Raw genomic sequence first — 17,247 nt, forward strand, 5'->3', positions numbered from 1 at the left:
TTTGCAGAGCTGTAGCCAATATTTATATATAATTTATTCAGTTAACTAAATTCTGGATGTTTTAATGAATTTAAGGCATATAATAAATCAAACAGAATATGTATTTCCCCTGCATTAAGGTATAAATAATGTTTAAATAATGTTTCAAAAACTTTTTAACGGGGCCAGGAACAAAGTTACACTTGATCATATTAATTTATCTGGTCATTTATTAGTTTGTTGCTGGTAAAACCCTCAAATTCCCAGAAGAAAAGAAGAAGCTATAGCCCTGACAATATAGCAGATAAATTTGCAAACCGGGTGTAAAAAAAATAAATGTACAAAGGCGGAGAATGATTAAAAAGGAAAATTTAGGCAACATATTTATGTCTGGTTGCTGTGCATTTTCAGTGTCATATCTAACTTAGATTTTCTCCTTTTTAATGCTGCTATTACAAATGGTACTGTCTACCTTAATAGCTTACCTAAAATAAAATATAATGTACAAAACAAAACGTATGAGTTCCTTTTTTTTATTCCGGACTAGAAGGAATTGTGTAAAAAATTGTCTTCAGGGATTAAAACCTAAAACCCGCTTAAAACCCTAAGAGACGTGCCTGAACGCAGCATATGCCACTTTATTAGATAATTCATGTGCTGTTCCCAGGCAGTTCCCCGAATGTCTGATAGTTTTGAACGCAACGTTGTACTGTGGACACATGATGGCGCTCGGTGCTCGGCTTGAACACGGCCCTGACCTGTGTCTGCTCCAACTTCAACTGTCTCCCAGACCACCAGAAGAACCTCCACGTCTATGACACAAATAATACTATGGAATAATTTAACATATTAAACATGATTTATTGGACTCTATGTAATATAAAGCAGATTGTCACGTAAACCTTTTTCCTCTGCTTGATAAACCCTCAGGTACTATTGATATCTTAACAGATTAGTTACCTTCCTATATTGGTTACGTTTTAAAATGCATTATATTATTTGTAACGTTAGTTGCTATACATTTAAGACAGTTATGAAGATGAACAGCCTTTGTTTTAAATCCCAAACCCATTTTTCCGATTTGTTCCGTTACCTTAAAGCTTGCCGTAGTTCATCTTGTAACGTTAGCTTGGAACGTTAACGTTAAAGAAGCTTGCTATCGTAAAGATGGCGGAAGGTTTGGTGAATGTATATATATGTATTTTATCGATAGAGACGACATTATTATGAGAGTATCAACTAATTACCTGTTCACCATTTTATTTTGTGACCCACTGACAGGTTGTAAGGGAAAGTAACTGACATGGCGGTGTAATGGTCACGTACTCCGGGGAAAACTGGTATTATGCTAGCTTAAACATGATTTATATGTGATGTAAAGCAGGCTGTCCTATCAAGTTCTGAGCATGTATGGTATTTACCAGTAAACCGACTACAGTTACTTCCCTATATTAGTAACGTTTTTTAAGAAGGTATTCCCACTATTTGTAACGTTTGTTACCATAACTTTAAGACAATGAGGAAATTGTACAGCCTTTATTTAAAATCACAATCCCATTTTCCCGATTTGTTTAGTTACCTTAAAGCTTGCCTAGCTCATCTTGTAAGGTTAATGTTAACCGTTAAAGAAGCTAATTATCTTCAAAATGGCGGAAGATTTGGTGAATGTATATGTGTATTTTATCGACAGAGATGACATTATTAGGAGAATATCAACTATATAAATTACTGTCATCATTCACCATTTTATTCTGTGACCTCAAATATGATTTATTGGACTCTGTGATGTAAAGCAGGCTGTCCCATGAACTTTTTTTTTTTTTTTTTTAACCCTGAGCATGTATGCTATTGACCTGTAAGCTGATTAGGTTACTTTCCTGTATTAGTAACGTTAACGTTGTTAAAATGCATTCTCATTATTTGTAACGTTAATTGCTGTAACGGTCACATACTCCGGGGAAAACTGATAATATGTTAGCTAAGTGTCGTTACACTTGCTCTAAAACAAGTAACGACTGAGTACTTTGTTTTTGTTTTTTGAGTATGTGTGTGACACATGCGCACATACAACCAGCAGCAGCAGCAGCAGCGACCCACCGTCCCGACACCGACACACCGTGAGGACGGAGACCGACAGACGAATCAGCAGCAGCGAGGATGTAAATGAGACGGGCTCGGGCTGTGCTCGGACGGAGGGCTGTTGATATTGTCAGAGAATGCCACAGCAAGCGAACACGCCGTCTGCGTTAGCTTATGATTATTCACAGTTAAATAACATAGCGAACAACACGGAGTCGTGATTATTGTTTTCTTAAAATTTAATTTCCAAGAGGACCGTCCGGCGGATTACGTTAAACATCCTCCAGCCAGCATGCCTCCTTCTCAGAGCCTTCAATCCAGCGGACTGACCCTCTCTGAAACAAGCATAGGTAGGTGTGTGCAAGGTCACCGGTGTGTCTGCAGCAGGTTTTACCAATTAAATAATAAACTCGCTTTACCACACTGCAGGGATTTTATTGCACGCTGAATCTTATTTTAATCACATCAAGGCTAACATTTAGATCATTCACATTTGATATTTATGTCCGATGATAAATATAGCTTGTTTTTTCCTTCTCAAAAGCAGACAAAAACACTCGTTGCATCACCAGACCGTTGTGGGTTTTTTTTTTTTTTGGTCCAGGCCGCAGCGCGTCACTGCAGGTGCGGCGACGTTGAGTAACCACAGGAGCCTGGATGTATTTAGCTCTGATGGTTAACTGCCTGACACAGATTTTGGCAGGATGCTCGGCTGCTGACATGAAAATCAAAGAAATAAATGCATGTAGGGGAAAATCTCTGAATGTATTTTGCTCATGTTAGTGCAGTCAATAACAGGTAACTCTCACTAGATAGTAGATTGTTCATTGTTGTAGTCAGGGAAGCATGTGTGCAAGTTAGCTTTAGATGTCTTATTCCTTGTGAGGCAGTGTTTCAGAAATAATAGTGGTCACTTATTTGAGCATCACTGGACTGAAGAGGCACATCTTGGTGGTGTAATCGAAATCACTCATTCACACAGATCATATATAACTGTTGTATGGATTAATCTTAAAATAGCTACTTTTGTAATAGTATGCAGGTAATGTTGAACAAAAGTAATCTCACCTCTACATGAGCAGCATTCACTATAAGTCAAATAACAGTTCCCATAACTGCATGCATGCTTTTAGTCCCCTGATCTCAGGCAGACCTCCTACAGTAACAAACAAATTTAGCATTGCATGGTTTTGAGTTAGAGCCAGAAGAAGCTGACATTGTTAAACGTATCAACAGTGTTTTGCTGCAAACCTATATTGACAATCAGATAATGAGGTAAAGATAAAGAGGATGATTTTGTCTCTTAGATTGAAACTATGGGGATGTGATATAATGGAAAAACGAGACATTTATTATTAATTTCACTTATGGCAAACAGCCGCATTATTTCAATTAACTGTAATTTAGCATTTGAGACCGGGAAGTGAAAACAATCTGCAATACTGAATGACAATAAATGCATTCCCAGAGGAAATGTAGTCCCATCACAATATAATTGTTACTGTAATATAACACCCAGCTCTACATACATTTCGGGATCATTAACATCAGAGGCTGTCATTATGCTGGCCCCCCGGTGAGAAAATTTGACAGAAACCATTTGCTGTTCCTGTTCAGTGAGTTCTGAGTTCTTATTGATCACGAAGCGGGGGCATCATAATTCAGTAGCAGTGACGTCCATGGCTTGCTCTATTTCCAAAAATTGATAAAACAGAATATAGAGGTGATGTGGATGATCTATTAGTTGATCTATGACAATGTTGTGATGAGCTTTCTGAGCACTGCAGAATGAAATACAGGAAGATAAAGTAGATTGAGTGTTTTAGTCAGAAGCAGATGGACCTCCCTCTGTCGGTCATGCCAAAACAAATGCTACAGAGAAACTAGTTAAGGCTTCATCTAAAATGACAGGCCGCTCCCTCCCATCTCTCCTCGGTTTATATAATTTTACCTCACCAAAAGGGCCTGAACGTGGTAAGAGGTGATTTTCAGCCAGCAGGGAGGAGGTTATATCTGTGCTGCCCTACACTACATAAGAAGTGCATACTTTAAGGCTATTTGACCCTTGAATGGAAAATCTTTGGCACATTTTGAGTTTATAGTTGCCTTTGTTGTTGATTGTGCATATTGTTATATTTTTAGTATTGTTTATGTTTATGTATGTATGTTAGGTATTCACACCTATTTAGACCTTTAAAAACACTCTAATGCCTTTTTAAGTCAGAATACAGCAGACAGTTGTGTGGACATAAGCACATGCAACAAAGGTCGTCAGACAACAAGACCCATTTTTAAAATTCAAACAGGGTATCCCTATGGTGTGAGACAATCCAAAACTATTAGTAAACATGAACAACTCTCCTCCATATTCAAAAACTAGAGTGCTAAAATTAAAATTTATGATGTCATCATGAATAAAGTCCAAGGCTGCAACACGGACAACAAATTGGGATGACACTGATACCCCTTTTCCACCAACATGGAACTGGCTCCTGTCCAGGCCCTGCACGTAATGTTGAACCATTCAGAGCATTTCAGCCAAAAATAAATCGGTTTGGAACCTGAGGATTTGGTTCTCTGCAGGAATCAAAACATAGCAGGTTTTTCTTGACTTGAAGTGCGAACTGTGACAACATCAGTGGGTATATGAGACAAAAGAAAAAAAGAGCTTGCAGTGGTCTCATTCAGAGTTGGTCCATATTTGGGTTTTTTTGTAAAATCAAATATAGGGATACACAATATTGGATTTGATGCCAATATCCGATATGCAGATATATAACAACTTACATGGCCCATGACTGATACTGATATCGATATATCCACTTTTTTCCATACCAAATTTTAGTGATCATCAAGTCTCCTCTGTGGTGGCTTTAACATCATATTATGCATGATGATTATGATTATGATGATGCGTGATGGCCCACCAGAAGATGGAGACAAGAAGTACAATAATTTTCAATGTATGTAATATTCATTCATTGTGCAAAATAAGAAAAAGCATGTTGATGCCGATATTATAGGGGCTGGTTCAGTAGATAGCACCAAGGTTCCAAGAATGCTGAACAGAATCGGTTCAAGAACTGGAGCTAATTTGGTGGAAAAGGGGTATAAGTGCACCCAGGGAGATGTTCTGATTAGGTGGGTACATTTTCTGTGTCACAATTGAGAAAACTATCGTAGAATAAAGCTCATTTATGTGTAAAACAAAGGAAAACGTTCTGTGGTTTGACACAGAATCAGGGTGCCAATCATTGTCGATCGTTGTCTGATATCAGACAGAATTGTCAACTCTGTACACTGCATTTCAGTCTTCAGTCTGGCATTGTGTCCACACTACCTGATTTCTTTGGGGGAGGGGGATTTAATTTTTCCTAACATATCAATAGAGACCAACGTATTCGCCTGAATCTAATGTTATATTAAGTTCATGCTGATGCATAGTCACACCAACATACCTGTTTTGCCAGGGTTGTGGGATTGGAGGGGAGCAGAGTAAAATAAACTTAGGTTTTGGGAGGATATCGAGAAGATATGTTGGCTTAGAACATCCTCAGTAGCACCATCTATCTTGTCTATAACAACAATGATGAACAACTCCAATGCACTGCTTGACTACGCAATGACAAACAACTCCAGTGCACCGCTTGACTAGAAACCACTGTTTCATGTCACAGCGCTAGAAGAATCAGTAAATAGGAACTCAATGGAGAATATGGATTCAAAGATCTGGACCCAGGCAAGCTTATTTTGGTATAAAAAACAGTTAATCATCGTGTGACTTCACAAAATCAGTCTTCCATTCATTGCCTATGGTGCAGCTCCAGACTTTATTCTTGATGACATCACAAGTTTGAGACTTGGCTTTGAGAGAGAGTAGCTCATGTTCACAAATATTGATTGAACTTTCCGAGGCCATGGAAATAACATACTGGAATTCTTAATTTAGATGGGGGGCCCTTTTAAGCAGCTTTTTAATGTTGCGATTATTTGATCATCTCAAAGTCTTCTGACATCTGGACGCCCCTTATTTAAACTTAGAGAGGCTAGAAAAAGCCTCTTTACTGTAAATGTCATGACAGCTGGTCACTGGTATATTTACTTTAAGTCTTACATGTGCTTTGAGGTGAAAAAAAAAGCAACAAAAAATCATTGTAAATGGCTGCAAATAGTTTTGGAGCATGTAAGGAAGTTTTCCTACTCAACCAAATTATCTGTGATCTTTGTTATTAATGTTGGCGTAAAAGCCATGTTTTTCTCCCATCATGAGCAACATTAGCAGTTATTGACATTTTTAGAATGAACTACTTCAACAGAATTGGCCACTTAATGTCAGTGATACTGAGAGAGCCCAGTCCAGTCATTAGTCTCTTTAACTTCTTCCAATTGCATCAATGCTTGTGGTGGATTCCAGCTTCAGCCTCATCTTACTCATTACTTTTCCATTCACGTCACAGCAGTAAGGTTCCCTCATTTGTTGTCTCGTAGGTTCCTTTAAGAGGAGGAAGAGGAAATCCATAATCGTGACGGTGCTGCTGCTCATCGTATCCGTGCTCATCCTCATCTTTGGCCTGGCAGCGACTACCAGGACGCAGAACATCACAGTGGGCGGCTACTACCCAGGAGTCATTGTGAGTGCACATTCACATCTGCATGCCACAGCAGCAGGCCCGTCCACTGTCAGAGTTCATAAGTGAGGTGTGAGTGATGTGAGAGTATCTCCAGCCAGCTCTTTCCGCCCCTGGACTCCTCATGAACCTAATTACTGGAGGTCTCTTCGGGGTGAATTTTCCCCACATTCATTATTCAGCATCGCTGTCATTAGAGGCTGAGTGAGGTAAAGTATCTCAGTCCATAAATGTGTTTTCTTCACAGTACTCAGCTTTTAGCTTTCTGCCTTAAGTAAAGAGCGGGCAGGGAAGCAACCAACTGAACGTCAGCTACATTTCTAAAGATGCTTCTTCTAACTTTGACCTCAAATTCCTCAGATTCATAGTTTAAATCATTAAAATATAATGTGATGGACAGAGACTTAGGAGGCAGTGGTTCATTTGAAGTTTGAAAGGATCTGATATACCACTCAGGGCTCAGTTTATAAAATCAAGGACATAATGGCAATCTGGACTACTATGTTGTGATGTAATTCTACACTGCAAGAAACTTAATGTGATGCCAGTAACTGATAACCACAATCACTTTAGAATCTTAATTTAATTTAATTTAATCTAATCTAATCTAATCTAATCTAATTTAATTTAATTTAGTCTTATTTTATTTTATTTATTTAGCATGTGATTTTATTCATTTTTATTTACATTCTTGATAATATTTGTTTCTATGATTACTATTATTTTGTTTATTTTAACTGTTTAATTCTTTATTTATGTTATTATTATTATTTTATTTAATTTTTATTTTATCTTACTTTATTTTTTGTAATTTTTAATTTATTTTTCCCCCACTCTTGGTGTGTCTCCCAGCTGGGTGATGATGGCATACTGTATAATGTGGAAAAAAAAACCTAATAAAAACATATAAGTATTAATAATAATAATAATAATAATAATGATATACAGAGATGTACAAAGATGTGAAATTTATATTGAATATCTGTAAAAGTGATAATATAATAGCTTATAACATTGTAAACATGCTGAAATGCCTCCCTCAGGGCACGGCAGAAACACTTAACGCTTGATTTATCTTGCCACACTATGAAATCAAAGCTCTGTAGTCTAATTAAATAAACACCCTAACAGCTATTTTCTCTCCTTTTTAGCTGGGCTTTGGCTCCTTTCTGGGAATTATCGGCGCTCATTTGATAGAGAACAAGAGGCAGATGGTAAGAGGATTTATATTACCTCTGTGCATTGAGATCACTGTCGGAAAACTACGCATCAGTCCCAATTACCTTACGGCAGCCTACAGGCCTGATTATGTTGTTAGTGTGACAATAGACAGAGCACACCCAACCCAGACTGTGAGTCCCACTTGGCCTGAGGAGGTTTAGGTATCGGAGCAAGTATCCTGGGCTTCAAGGGAGACGGAGACAGAAATAGAACTGGGGTGTAAGTGGAGGAGGACGGATGTCCACACTGGAATGCGGGGAAGGAAACTGCAGATGAGGGCAGCAGGTGGGAGGTGCTGGGCGAGGACTGTCAGGGCTGAAATGAAGAATGGGTTTGTACGGTGACACCTTTTCACAGAGCGCAGCAGAGTTTTGATGCCTGGAGCCCTCAGCTGACTGAGCTATGACATGAAACGCCACGCTGTCCCTCATGTGTTGTTTCCCATAAAATGTTATGATAGGATAAAATGTGTTGACATATTTTATGGTTTGGGGTTTTAGAGGAACTCATAACTTTTGTATTCTTACATTTTCAGTAGAGCTAAAATGATTAGTTGAAAATTATTTGAGTAGTTTGATAAACAGTGCATCGTTTCATTCATTTTTTAAGCACAACAATTCACGGCTTACTGCCTCTCAAGTGTGAATATTTACACTCTGCCTTTGTCTTTTGTGATAGTAAATTAAAAAAATTTAGATTTTGGACTGTTGAGTCCCACTTTGAGCATCACTAGCGGAGTGCCATCTAGTTCCATTATATTTTAGAGAAGGCAGACGTCTCTATGGTCAATATATCCAACACTCGGCATCTCACACCTAAACGATCTAGATTGATAAATCGCACTACGGGTAAGAGGATAAATATGTATTTTGGGTTTTCAGGGTGAACTATCCCTATAAAGCCCCTGTCAGCTTGGTTTCAAATCTAACATATTTCACCATACCATCAAGTATTCGTGACTAACTTTGTAACAATAGAAAAACATCTTCTGGGACTATTTATTAAGAGTTTTACACTCAAAACCTGCTTCATCATGACTATGTGGGTGTGCTTTGATCCAATCTGATTGACAGAGGCCTTGCAACATAAGCAAACAACCCTATAGCTGTCATCAGACCTTGATTCAAATGTTTGGAACACAGAAAAAAAATGCACTTACAAAAACTAATTTAAATTTCAACCAATTAAAATAACTACAATTGTTCTTAGTTTGTCAGAAAAAGGTATGTTGATGGAGGACCACATTGCTGAGAGTGAGAAACTAAGGATGACAAGCCCAGCTGTCTAAATATTGAATGAGTTGTTGATCATTCCTCGGTTTTCAGTCACGTGCCACCGGATGTATTCATGTCAGCATCATAGAAATCTTGGCACAGGCATTAATCCCTGTTACCTCTAGCTGTTGTGTCACTCGCACTGCCTCCCTCCTGTGAGCTAGGCTGGCTGCAGACAGGGTGGGGTGATGGTGTAATTGAATACATGCTGCTTACATTGAGGAGTGAAAGGAAGAGAGTTAGGTGAACAGGGAGGGTATTAAGGGTTGCAGTGCTTCTGAAGAGCTGGGCACTACGCCAGCCACCAACACCACTGGAGCTAGGTGACAGCCACAGCGCTCTGTCACTGTTGTCCTCTACCCGCATAGCCCCCTCCACCCTCATCCCATTCAGAGGTATTCATACTCAGAGAGGAGCACATGTGCAGGATGATACAGATTAGTGTTGAGGATGTAACCTGATACAAAAGTGGTGAGAGGAAGCGATTAAAAATTAAAATACCACGTTTGTCTTTATAGTCTGTAAAAAGAAAATCATTTTAGCCTGATGGAGATTGATGAAGCTGGTGTTTTCTTGCACAGTTGGTGGCATCTATCGTCTTCATCAGTTTCGGAGTGGTGGCTGCCTTCTGCTGTGCTATTGTGGATGGAGTGTTTGCTGCGAGGCACATTGTAAGTATCACTGAAGCTTCTACTTATTTAACCAAACTGATAAATTATGAATACAGATAACACTTATGGCCCCGACCTATAACAAGCTGATTAATCAATGCCATCCCCATTAAAGCTTAATATACTCTGTCTGCATCAGACATACGGTAAAACGTATGCCCTTCTGTAAGGACAGTGCTCGCATATTGGCCCTGTGTAGTAGCTGCTGCACCCTGCTCAGCAGGACAAATATATTTTGTGGTAGAGGGAGATTATTCTGTCATGACGCAAAGTACTCGAAACAATAAATAACCACTAATGCACTCTAAAACAATTATGCTAAAATAAGTTGTGGGTCGGGGGAGAGGGAGCTCAGCACCATTAGCAGATTTCATTTGCCAGTGGCGTCAGTGAAATGGAAAATGTTACATTTCTGTTCAGACATGTTTTTGTACAAATAACTATAAAGTGGTGGTACACAGCAGAAAGCAACGTGAGGCAGTGACAGATGAGGTAATGTGATGCTGTCAGATGATCATACAGCACATTGTAATTGTTCAGACTATTTGTTACATGGATCTATTTGTTTGGTGCAGAATTTTACCTTTGAAACTAGCTCACATTTTTGGTGCCAAAGGACATGATCCTTTCTTGCTTTACCCCGACTATTCGTGACATAAAGGGCTGCACAATTAAAGGGCCGGTGTGTAGGATTCAGGGGCATCTACTGGCAGAAATGGTATATAATATTCACATTAGTTTATAACCACCTGAAAATAAGAATCGTTGTGTATTTGTGAACTTAGAATGAGCCGTTTCTATCTACATACCAAGTGCATCCTCTTCCACAAAGTCCACAGGAGAAGTTTCACTGCCAGATGCCACGAGATCCTACACACTGGACCTTTAAGTGCAGAATTATCCCTCATAATAAATAACCATCAGTCATATTTTTATAAGTTAATTGATTCAATTATGTGCAATGTTAATGATTTGCATCTTAAGTGCTTGCTTCCAGTCAAGTGCAAAGGGATGTTTGGAGCACCAGGCAATAAACTAGACAGACAACATTTTCAGTTGTTTTTTTTCCCACAGATATATGAACAGCACAAACACACTGACACAAAAACAATACAGTGCAATACATAAATCAAATAAAAATACATAAAAAGTAAGAATAACTGGTTGTCTGGGACAGTTTCAGTATTTAAATAAGTGTCTTCAATTTCAGCAGTCTTTTAGTTAGTGTGAAGTCTCGTACAAGTTTCATGACAGGCCACTCTTCTGAGTTGTATAGCTTTATAGTTTTTATAGGGATTGTGTGGAAATAAAGGTCATTTTCTTCCAGATATTAATTGATATTCTTGATCTCAATATCAAAACTTTTTAGTTATCAGTATCATAACAGTGTTATTAAAATAAGCTGAACATGTCCAAAAAGTGTGCACTTTTTGTTTGCATGAAGAAAAAAATCATAATATAGTAAGAACCTCATGTAAAGACATGAAAACAATAGCAAATGCACATTAATGTTTAAGATAGCCTGTCTCTTAAATGCTTGCTCGAGTGTCTGTGTGAATCTAGATGAGGACAAGGGACCGGTAGCATCTCTGCTACACGCCCACTCTGTAAACAAAATGCTGCTAACTTTGGTTGATGCTGGACAGTATTTCCAAGCGTGGTACTCAAACAGGGTTTTAATGATAGTAAAAATTTAAAACAGTAATGGTAACTGTGAGGAATTTTGCTGTGATCTATGTCTTCCTTAAAATATGTTAAATAACAAAAAATCAAAAAATACATGAGCTGCCTTAAAGCCCTAATCATTCACCTCATGTTTTAGTGAGTTGTCATACAGTATTACCAAACACATCTGTAATTAATCCTATTACTGCAACCTAATTGACATAATAAACCTGTATCTTTCCGAGTTACTCATCCAGCCTTGCTTATTAGCCTTCTACGAGGTTTTGATGGATGAAGTTTCCCCCCCATAATCATGATTAACATCACAGTCATTAATCATGCAGCACTAATTAAGTGCAGGGTCTTGTATTTGTTTTGCTACCCATAATTCAGTGTGTGTTTGTAAGCAGACCAGTGGTAAATCATGCAGTAAAATATACAAAATTGTTGTTTATTGTACTGCAGGACCTCAGGCCTCTGTATGCTGGGCGCTGTGAGTATCACTCCAGTGAGACTTCATCTGAACGTGATGTAAGAAACACACACTTCACTGTCTGTCCACAGAAATCTGTTGAATTAACCCTCAGTGTGTGTGTGTGTGACCTGAACTGTTATTAGCTTTTCAGCCTTTAAGATGTGTAGGGACACTGTTATGAGCCAGAGGTCGACTCAAAGTGAAGGGACTATAAAATAATTTGTGACCTTCAGGTGCCCTGTCAGACATCGCGCACATCCTGTAACTTGCGTGTGAAGGGCAACACCTGTTACTGTTGCGACCTCTACAACTGCGGGAAGTGAGTATGCCGACAAACCTGTGAATCAGCTGCTGCTTACTTTGCTGTGCTGCTTTGATTGTTTGGACTTTTGATGTGTACCTTTGTGCCATTTTTGTGGGAGATTTTTTTGCACTGCTACCTTGATTGTATTAGAACAAGAATGTTTGTTTTTTCTTTTAACCTTTGTTTCAGAGAACATCCTCTTATGGGACTTCAGAATAAAGATGTTTTGAAAAAGTTTAGGAAATCATCCATGATTTGGAAGTAGGTCCCTTTTTTCTAGAGCCATGTTGGCCATTCATGATCAACTCATGCTTGACATAATGGTGTAGAATATTTATGGTGTAATCCACCACAGAGATGTGTTTTTAGGGTGCCATTTCCTTTGCATGTCCTTTTTGTGTCTGACCAAATACCCACCCATATCCTCTGTGTCTCTATCTTTCATTGACTCATTTATCTCTATAAATCAAACATGATTGTCTTCATTGTGTCCTGAATACAAGAAGGAAACACTTTATAGTGACGTTTGTGGCTTGACTGTATGCCGTCTCCCTCTCTGTCCCACCCACTGGGCCAGCCGTGTAGAGGTGATTGGAGGCTACCATGAATACACAGATGTGAAGAGCTGCCAGGACGTGGTGCACCTCTATCACCTGCTGTGGTCCGCTACCATCCTCAACATCGTGGCCCTCTTTCTGGGCATCATTACTGCTGCAGTGCTGGGAGGCTTTAAAGACATGGTGGGTGCATTTACTATATTTACCTACAAAGATGAGAATGCAATTTGTTGGTATGAGCTGATGTAGAGGCTTTTGTTTTGCAGTTCTCTGGTGTTTTTTAGAAACTGATCAATATCCTTTATATCCTTGTCAGACTCCCTCTGCTGCTATAGAGAGTACATCTGAACCAGAGGCCATCACAGCTCCAGTCCCCTCACAGCCTCCTCCGCCCAACACCTCCCTCAACTCGTATTACAACACTGCCCCCTGCCTGCCGCCTTACACTGCCTACGATCTGCAGGTACAGACACTGAAAACCTGCAGTGCTTGGTCTGCATCCCAACAGTTATTGATTTCTTATTGGCAGCTGCTTTATCAGTGATGACTACTTCAAATGAAAGGTTTCTTTAAAATGCTATTTTTTAAAAAAGGAAACATACATGAAATTAGTCGGGCTATACCATGACTTGAAACGGCATGTACCTTAATGTTTTAATACCAGCAGTATTCTTCGTTCTCTCACTTCCTGTTAATCTGTTGGTTTTATTATCTCACTGTCAAAATAAAAATGTTCTCTACAGCTAAATTAAACAGTTGATAAAGAAAGCAGAGTTTCAGTTTTTGTCTGTATGATACTTAGAAATGGGTAAAAGTAAGTGAGAGGATTATCTTGATTTTTAAGGGGGCAGATCAACCCCAAATCAAAAATCTATATTTTCCCTCTTACTTGTAGTGCTGTTTATCAGTCTAGATTGTTTTGGTATGAGTAACTGAGTTGTTGGATATCGGCCTTAGAGATGTCTGCCTTCTCTCAAATAATAATGAAACTAGAGGGCACTCGGCTTGTAGGGCTCAAACTGCTAAAAAAGTAAAGTTGAAAAACTCAACAGCAATGTCAGTTTTCAAAAATTATGACCCGGTTACTCAAAATAATCCACAGGCCTTGTTGTGAGCAGTTTAATGCAGGAACTATTTTCTTTTTACTGAACTACCCCTGCCGACTGTATCACCACACACAGGGAAATGGCATCTGCTCATTTGTTGAGAGGATGCCAAACGAGAGGCTGACAAATTTTAAATTTTATTATCTTGTATTTATGTGCTTTGTGATTCTATCTTTGCTCTTCAGGGACAAATTAAGTGATTAAAAACCTCTAAAAACGTCATTCTGATGAATGTTTGTATTTCCTGCAGGGCTCCTACTTGTTCCCCGACTCCTCAGGCCTGTCAGATGACTCCCAGTCTGGAGCCAGCCACTTGTGGCCCACCATGGTCCCTCCACGCTACTCTCCTCCTCACAACCATCCCGATGAGAAGCCCCCACCGTACAGCCCGTAAGATGGCCTCGAGCTAAGAAGGCATCTGAGACGTCATCGGTTGTCATTGGATGCTGAATGAATGGTTTGAATGCACAACTCCTCTGATCTTTTCCTCACTATCTTTGAGAACTGTGTCGAAGGAAAGGTGGTGAGGAAGAGGAGGATGGGCACGGAGCACACTAACTTTGAGTTCAGCCCAACACGAGGAGTGTTTGTCTCCCTGGGCACCACTCACACTCATGCCTGCACTGTGTGTGTGTGCACATATACACATCTAGAGAGAGACAACCGGTCCAAAGCCAGGACTGTTTACACATCTATCTGCCTTAATGCAAACGGACTTCCAGCGCAGCAGCTCTCTGTCATCTGGACCTATCCTGTACAGGGTCAGAAACTCTCCTCCAGCTCATGCTTTATGTTCACCTCTCTTTAGTACACACTGTAAATGCTTCCTGCCTTGAGAGGCACAGGTGTCACTCACTGTCCTCGCTGTCTGCACTGTGAGGATCTGGTCTGAGGAGCACAGCTTCAGCCCTCACGTGAAATCTAACCTGTTACATGAAAGCTTTGGTGTCTTCCCCTCAATAAGCTAGAGAATTACAACCTAGTCGTAGGCCCAAGCTTTCTTTAGCAATGAATTAGGCAAAGTCAGCAGTAATGGAGGTATTACATGCTCATAATGTATGTACAGCAGTATGATATACAGAAGCTCTTTTAGCAGTTAAGCTGAAGATATACAAACAGATCATGGTATCTTAGTAGTTAGTAATAACTTATTAAGAAAGGACGGTTAACAGTTACACTCCAAACCCTATTTATTGTATTTTCACTCAAAGCAGCAAAGCAGGTAAGCATATATCGTCTCTCTCTGTAAGTAGTCGCAATATCACATCTATAAGTTTAAATGTCTTTGTCAGGAATACACATCAGTGAAACTGAGTGTTAAGTCGGTGCTGGATTCACTGACACGACATTGGAAATCATGTTAAGTGAAAGAACTGTTGTTCACTGAGGAAGAGGAGTAAACTTAGTCCATGTCTGTGAGACGGGTCTGTGTCAGCTTTAATCACTGCTTTTTATAATTTAAACACATTCTCAGGGGCTGATTGTCAGTTCCTTTTTGTCTTGTCATTAAAAATGTTTTGTGTAATTCAAATGGTGTGTTTCTTTTTAGACAAGCAGGCAACACGGTCAGGCAGTTCACCATTTTGGTACAAGCTGAAACATCCCAGTAGCTACTGGATAGTGAAGATTTTCATTTCCCCCTGTCACGATACAACGTTGATTATTCCTTGACTTCACACACAACACCATCATCAGGTCAGATTATTGAGTTGCAAAACGTTGGGTTTATGAGCACAAGGGTGTAGGTTTCTGTACCGCTTTAAGGGGGACACATATGAAACAGGATGTAGGGGTCCTCCACCAGAAACTTTCGGGTATCACTTTATTTCCTGCATTCTGGTGAATTTTAATGCTCAAATTTGGGTTGTTGATGCATCAATTCATGGTGTAAATGTCTTCAATTTTGTCAAGAAAAAACAGTCCTCTGCTTTTTTTATGGTTCTATTTGGGGGGTTAAGTGCTGAGAAGAAAATGTTAGCATGCTAACATGCTAAATTCATACCTGCTTAACATTAACATGTTAGCATTTAGCTCAAAGGACCCACATCTGTAAGTATAGCCTCACACTATGGGTACAGACTAGTCTCGTTTTAACTTAATTACACCAGCAACATTGGCGTAATTTAACCAACACTGATTTAGAAGTTCATAATTGTTTACCAGGGACTGTGGTTAATGGGGAAGTTTACCCATTTCTCTCAATATCAGTAAATATTTATATAACAGTGTGAGATAAGGTGATAAAGATTTTGTGTTTGATTTCAGACACATCACAATGACACACCAGTGAATAAAATAGCAGATGTTTATATGCAGGTAGTGCAATACAATTAAGTTAAAATAGTAAAAGAATAATTTATTTACCATCAGGGAACCGTCATTGCTAATTGACAGAAAAGGGACATTTTGTACATTGCAAACAGAACCGAGTATTTAATAACTATTTCATTTTGTCTACTGCTATAAACCTAATAAATACATCTGAGACAGTTTCTTTTAAAAAAGCAGGATTAACACAAATATACTGTACATCACACACCTATGTTAATCTGTCAATTAAAAAACAAATCCTGCATTACTTTATTGAATGACAAAGTAGAACAGATCCCCATGTTAGCACTACTTTTTTTTTTACTCATACTGACCAATCACTACATTTTAACACAATGGAAAACAAAAGTGAAAAAGTAAAAATAATACAAAAACAAATTCTTCTGCATGATCCAACACTAAGTGCTATGTGTACGGACTGAAGAAATCCTCAATTTATGTCTCCTATTATCACATTTGTATGCAAAATCTCTAGCCTGTGCTCTGTAGCAGGCAGATGTTGCATTAAAAGAACATTTAGGAAACATGGCAAGCACAGGAAATCAAAGTGTACAGGTGTATCAAAATAAAACAGAGGGCGTTTAATGAAAAAAAAAAATAATAAAGCCATTTGTTTTTCCAACCAGTTTAAAATTAAATATCTTCCCTGCTACAACACCCACATGCGGGATTGCCAACAGTCACGCAATGAAAAAATATATTTCAGATCATAATGAACATTCTCTTGTACAGAATTCAGATTAAAACAGTTTCAGCTGGGGACAAGGAACGATCAGTCTGGGAAATGTTGCATTTAATCCTCAAAAACAGGCTGAGAGTCATGATTGATGCAGCCGGTCAGTTCTGAGCAACTTTATTTCATTATGGATCACATCCTGTATTTTACACAAATCTGGTGAAACCACAAAATGCATTATAATGTATCCTGTGGAAAAAAAAGTCACATGGTTACACACA

At 38.9% G+C, this 17,247-nt stretch overlaps 1 protein-coding gene across 4 annotated transcripts; it reads left to right on the plus strand.

The window, feature by feature from the left end:
- The first annotated feature begins 2,111 nt into the window (after nucleotides 1-2,111).
- tmem255a (transmembrane protein 255A) lies at nucleotides 2,112-15,490 on the plus strand. 4 transcript variants are annotated; one of them, XM_033632437.2, is made up of 10 exons: nucleotides 2,112-2,408; nucleotides 6,547-6,689; nucleotides 7,838-7,900; nucleotides 9,763-9,852; nucleotides 11,983-12,048; nucleotides 12,226-12,311; nucleotides 12,486-12,557; nucleotides 12,874-13,036; nucleotides 13,170-13,316; nucleotides 14,210-15,490. In XM_033632437.2, the coding sequence occupies exons 1-10, from the start codon at nucleotides 2,351-2,353 to the stop codon at nucleotides 14,351-14,353; spliced, it is 1,032 nt and encodes a 343-aa protein (XP_033488328.1). In that variant the 5' UTR covers nucleotides 2,112-2,350; the 3' UTR covers nucleotides 14,354-15,490. The 4 variants fall into 4 exon arrangements, with proteins under 4 accessions (XP_033488328.1, XP_033488330.1, XP_033488327.1 ...); XM_033632436.2 differs by having other exon boundaries at nucleotides 2,127-2,408; nucleotides 12,868-13,036; XM_033632439.2 differs by lacking the exon at nucleotides 12,486-12,557 and having other exon boundaries at nucleotides 2,124-2,408.
- The last annotated feature ends 1,757 nt before the right edge of the window (nucleotides 15,491-17,247 follow it).

This window comes from Epinephelus lanceolatus, chromosome 7 (assembly GCF_041903045.1).
Source record: "Epinephelus lanceolatus isolate andai-2023 chromosome 7, ASM4190304v1, whole genome shotgun sequence".
Taxonomy (NCBI): Eukaryota; Metazoa; Chordata; class Actinopteri; order Perciformes; family Serranidae; genus Epinephelus; species Epinephelus lanceolatus.

Excerpts from the sequence above, each read along its gene's own strand:
- tmem255a (XM_033632436.2), top strand. The coding sequence starts at position 2,351 with ATGCCTCCTTCTCAGAGCCTTCAATCCAGCGGACTGACCCTCTCTGAA. Across the intron at positions 7,901-9,762 it reads TAGAGAACAAGAGGCAGATG|TTGGTGGCATCTATCGTCTT; the intron begins GTAAGAGGATTT and ends TTTCTTGCACAG. Across the intron at positions 13,037-13,169 it reads TGGGAGGCTTTAAAGACATG|ACTCCCTCTGCTGCTATAGA; the intron begins GTGGGTGCATTT and ends TATCCTTGTCAG.